Genomic DNA, 5,678 nt, shown 5'->3' on the forward strand with positions numbered 1-5,678 from the left:
CCCCTCCCCAGGGCACTGAGATGAATGGGACAGAAGCGGAAGGTGGTTCTTAAAGAGACAGAGGCCAATTTCAAGGCGTTTAGAAGAGGAAGTGATGAGAAGATAAGTTTATTTTTTATTTAAACATAAAAACAGCATTTTAATAACAGCTAAAGGTGACATAGATATTTCATTATGGTATAGTATTTAAATATATGCCTGAGAAACACATAACATTGGCTCTTTAAGAGGGAAGAGATTCACTTTGGTCTTGACCTCTCAGAATTGGTTCTCCAACTTGATAAGAATTAAATTGAAATTGACAAAGTTCAAGACCTGAAGTGTCAATTTAAGCTAAGGCCAGGCAGACATAGTTTGAAAAGGAAACTTGCAATTCCCAAAGTGAACCATAAGACAATTTCATTAATTCAGTGGATTTATTTGAAGTATCGCATTAGAAAAGGTGGAAAAAATGTCCTCTTTCGCAAAAAGTTTTTTACGCTCGCTTGAGGTGGTTTTTGGATTTTTCGAAAAAGAGTTAATGCGCAAAAGGGGAGATGGAAACACATTTGCCATTTGATCAGCTGTTCCCGCTGTCCAATAGTTGTACCAGCTGCAACTGGACCCTCCTCCAGCTTTCGGCGTCTTCCCAGATACCCCTGTAACATGAAAAAAATTGCATTTCTTTCTCCATGTCTCCAGACAGCATGTAATATCGCCAGAACTAGTTGATGTGACAGAATAATTACAACTTTCCAGATGGTAGCAACACGTTCYTGATAACTTCTCTCCATTGTCCTGAGATGTGTGTCCCTGCCCTGCCACAGTTTGAGACTTTACTTCCTGTTTACTACAGCCACGCATAGTAAACAGTGTGTGTATGGTCAGTGTTGGAACGGGTCAGTTCGGGTCGGTTCCAAGTGGGTGGGCTTTGGGCGGTTGGTGGGGGTGGGGTTTTTTTGGTGTTTTTTTGAGTTAATGCGCAAAATGAGAGATGGCAACACATTTGCCRAATAAGTTCTGAAATTTAAAAAGTTAGCTAAAAATTTAAATTAAAGTTGGATGGAAACACAACTAATGTTGCTGCTACAATTGGAAAAAATGGCGCCTCGAGTTGTTGCTGTAAAGGCAGCTCAGATGCAACCAATGACTCCACCCCCTTGCCAATCAGTGACTAACGGTGTTCTGACGTCGCATTTTGGTGTCGACTGGGACCACTTGGAACCACAACAAAGTAGGTACTACAAAAAGGACTGGTTCCATGAATCTGGCCTAATGGAAATGGTTTGGAACCGTAGTGAATCGTACCAACACTACACTAAGTGGCACTTTGTGTAGCCTGGTTGATTCGCTCCAAACCAGTTGATGGAAACACGTCTGATTCGCATTTCTTCTCTTTTTCCTTTTTGCAACAATTCAAACGTTCGCTCAAAATTTGAACTAAAATTGGATGGAAACACGACTTGTGTTCGTTTGACAGCACCTTTAACCGATGGTGCTCGCTCTGCTCAGGATGGCACAGAGAAGGGTTGCAGCCCGACACTAATGGCTATCCCACTTGTAGTGCCATTTACAAAAACTGTGTAAAGCGACATGTAAAGATTACCTCTATCTGAAGCTCTTGTGCTTTTCTTCCTGTTTCAGATAAAGGCACCATCAAACTAAAGGTGAGTGTGACGACACATGCAGCTGAACTGTTGTCTGTTGTGTGCACACTCCTCAGGCAACATGCAAATCAGCACTAGCGTCATTTGTAATGCAACATCTGTCTGTGCTCATTCASTGGGACTAAGGTAACAGCTTTAATATAATATGCAACAGCTGTTGACGTGCATGTGTGATCTACCACCCCAGAAGGCTGGAATGGATCAATTTGCCTTGCACGATGTTATTCTTTAACCCACCCACTTTCACCATAACCTCCACCCTCATTCTCATCCACACTGTCTCATTACTTCTTCTGGTCTTTGAATGCAGCTTTTTTTCCCCACTAAATCAATGAGAATCCTTTAAAGACTTTAAAAAAATTTTAGTAACTCCTTTTGAACCCAGTCCACATTTGTCTTGTTTTTGCTCCTATGTGCCCAGGTTCCCTCTGGTTTAAGAGGCCAGGCCCACCTGAAGGTGTGGGGAAACCGTCAGCTCACAGAGGGAGGTTACATTTTCCACAACTACACCACCGTCACTGTGGAGAGCAAGGGCACCGCTGTGTTCATCCAGACCGACAAACCCATCTACAAACCCAAACATAAAGGTTCCCTCGTGTAGTTGGTGGCTAATTAGTTAATCAGGCAGAAATGCAGAACAACCTTTTTGAGAAGTAAAAAAATATGCTTTTATTTTCTTTAGTTTTGTTCTTTTTAGCTATACTAAATGTTCATACAGGGTTAAAAAAAGACTGAAAATCTACTTACATTATTGTTTTTTTTTTTTGTCTGCAGTGCTCATCAATGTTTACACAGTCACGCCTGACACAAGACCAGTGAATGAAAAGGTAAATACTGATTTAATCCAATGCTGCATCTCTATTTGGTACAGACATAGACTTACAGTAAATAACACTAGAGTAGGGATGTCCAATGTGTGGCCCGGTGGCCATTTGTGGCCCCTGACTTCAGTTCAAGAATTATACAAATTTGTTTACAAATTTGTCCCCCCGGCACAGGTGTTTGATGTAGATGGAGACTTTCTATTTTTTATCAGGACAAATTTATCACGGACAAAGCAAAATCTTATAATAAAAAATATTGGCAACAATACCAATTATTTGTCCTTAAATAACCAGGCTCGTAGCTTTTTCCACATCTATTCAGTGACTTCTACTCAGAAGCTGATTTGCACTTCAATCTGCTTTTAATTCATTTATTAAATTTGTCTGAATACAGCAAGCATTTTCAATGAAAGAGTGACAAAAAATCCTGATTTTATTGATCAGAATTGACCAAATTGGGTTATTCTCCCCCACCCCAATTGAAATCTAGAAAATTGCAAAATTTCTTTCAATAAGGGAAACCTGCAAAACACTTTAAAAGTTCTGGATCTAGATTAATTTACGCAAACATTTCCAACAATAAATCTGACTACTTTATTTGTTTAGTATTCAGCGTTTAGTTTATTGTTGAGCAGTAAAGGAAACATATTTTTTGCCCTCAAGTCCTTCTGACTTTATGATTTTGACCCATGTGACAAAATGTTTGGACACCCCTGCACTAGAGTGAGCCCCGCCTAGCCTGTCCACTGTTAGCATCTGTGACAACATGGAGGAGCAAAAACGGTGACCAGAAAGGGCGACAGCTCAGTTGTCGTATCAACTATTAGATTAGCAGTAAACACAACTGGATCTGTGGCACAAATTATCTGTATTTTTTATAGTAAATTAATATAATTATGTTAATTTCATTCAACAATCATGTAAAACAGGTTGATATATACAAGAAAAAAGGTAATGCTTATCTAAACCAGACATGAAGTCAGTCAATAACTTTGACTTTTTAGCTAGTTGAAAAATTGTGACTTCAGCTAGTAATAAAGTGTATTTAAAATTTCTTACCCATCATAAATAAAAAATATTTACCAGTCCACACTTAGAAAATGTTCACTGTTTACCCAGTGATACTTTAGGATGAAACTTCTCTACTGATATTGGATAGCCATCTTCTCAACAGGTCAGGTTTGTCTAACAGAAACCTAAAAATAGTCAAATTTATAATATTATTTTACACTAAATATTACATAAATCAGATGCAAAACCAACCTGTAATATTTAATAGTTTGTGTTAAATTGTAGCATGATTCAGCAGAATGCTACACTCTATAGCAATATATGCTACAGAARCTAATATCTGACAGTTCAGTCATTAACAGTGATTACATCAGCTTTATAAGATTATTCTAATTTTAAACTTACATTAATTACTTCAGTTCTGGTCAGATCACATCCACATTGAGTTAAATAAGATTTATTCTGCTTACCTGTGAAATAGGCACTTCATCCTATTTTTCTGTTCCATAACTCAGACAGCTTTCTGGTATTTTTATATATAGTAGGTATACAGTATATACACTCTAAAATATTACTAATATTTTGTTAATATTATGATTAATAGTTTTTATGATTTGAACATCATGTTTTCTCCTGTGTTGCCAACATGTACAGTACTGATAAATCCAGACTAGCGCTGCAGCTGCTACAGTAGATCAGTGGTTTTCAAAAWTTTTTGCTTCCGGCCCACAAAAAGTTGCAGACACTCGCGACCCCAGATATTAATTGTTCACTTACGCAAACTTTGCTAATAACTCTGTTAAACATGGGAATAACAACAATATAAACAAATCTAATAACTACAATACTAATTGTCTTCATTAATAATTATTGTTGAAAAAAATTGCAATAATCATGGTGAAAATATTCCATTAGCATTTTTTTGCATTCAAATCGATGTCTGGAAATCATCTGGGGACCCTCACTTGATGTTTTGTGACCCACAAAAGGGTCCCGACCCCAACTTTGGGGACCACTGCAATGGCTCACACAGTCACTTGTTCAAGACTCACTCCGTGAGCGCAGATTGAACACAGAAATTACCTGTAAGGTTGTACTGCAGGAGTAYAAACTGTGCACGTCCAACCCTCAGCTTATTTTGTTCAGCTTTACCATTCTTTATTACAAATTCCTCTTGCTGTGACATGCCATAATGCTTATTTTTAGACACACCCTTTCGCCTCTAAAGGGTGAAGATTAAATGAGAGAACCAGCTTGCTTTGAGTGCAAGGCAGTGAACAGTCACCTATTTTACAAAAATAAAAAAATAATAACAAAAACAAGTTTGAGTCATTACTACTGGAATGTTTGCAGCAGCTGCAAATATCCTGCTCATGTTCAGTTTATGGAGGTTCACAGCAATAAAAGTGTGTGCATGCACTCACTTTCACAGCAAGATGATTGTTAAACACAAAGTGTGATGAAGTGCACACTTGTTTTCATTAAACTCTTACTGTTTTTGTTTTGTATCTTTCCGCAGATGGATGCGTATATTTTGGTGAGTGGAGACCACCCAGGGTTGGCAGAGCCCCGCCTGTGAGGGTGACAGTGGCAATTTTAGTTTTCAGCCTGATTTGAGATTAAAGAGGAGAAGTCAGGGCAGCACACCTAGATAATAAGGTGCTCTTTGAACAGTACTGGGATAAACAGCATGAAAGGAACCTCTGCTGGTCTGTCCTTTTGATTTTGTCTTTATTAGCCTGTTTGCAACCTTTAACACGCAGTCGTTGCTCTCCATACTTGCTTATTTTATCACCTCTGTTTACAGAYTTGAGAGTTTTAGATTTTATTTGTACAAGTAAAAGTCTGTTTTGTTTGAATGTTGTGAGTCTGTACTTTCTTAAAAGTTAATAACTACTAATGATTCAGGTCAGGATTCAAGCCTCAAACTGAGTTAATCTATGTAAATAACTATACTAGATGAGGGCACCAGCTGTAACTCCTGAACAGGGTGAAGTGGTAAAAGAGGATGGATTTAATATTCAACRTTATAAATGTGCAAAGCAGGTCTAAACAATGTTAATAATAATGTAAAAAAATGCAGGATCACTGTGTACATTTAAGAAAATGATAAAAATTGAATTGTTAAAGAACTATGAAACAGTATAAGGTGTATCTATATAAGTTGTTGTTCTAGAGGAATTAGATGTTCTTGTTT

At 37.7% G+C, this 5,678-nt stretch overlaps 1 protein-coding gene across 1 annotated transcript in view; it reads left to right on the plus strand.

Moving 5' to 3' along the window:
* The window catches only part of cpamd8 (C3 and PZP like alpha-2-macroglobulin domain containing 8), a gene marked incomplete at both ends in the record, with an annotated part of 52,911 nt that overhangs the window by 1,985 nt on the left and 45,248 nt on the right, over positions 1-5,678 (plus strand). Inside the window, 4 exon segments of the mRNA XM_014025778.1 lie at positions 1,624-1,646; positions 2,068-2,233; positions 2,421-2,473; positions 5,001-5,018. Coding sequence (XP_013881232.1) covers positions 1,624-1,646; positions 2,068-2,233; positions 2,421-2,473; positions 5,001-5,018 — 260 coding nt within the window.

The sequence above is a fragment of the Austrofundulus limnaeus genome, unplaced genomic scaffold, assembly GCF_001266775.1.
Source record: "Austrofundulus limnaeus strain Quisiro unplaced genomic scaffold, Austrofundulus_limnaeus-1.0 Scaffold498, whole genome shotgun sequence".
Classification (NCBI taxonomy): domain Eukaryota; kingdom Metazoa; phylum Chordata; class Actinopteri; order Cyprinodontiformes; family Rivulidae; genus Austrofundulus; species Austrofundulus limnaeus.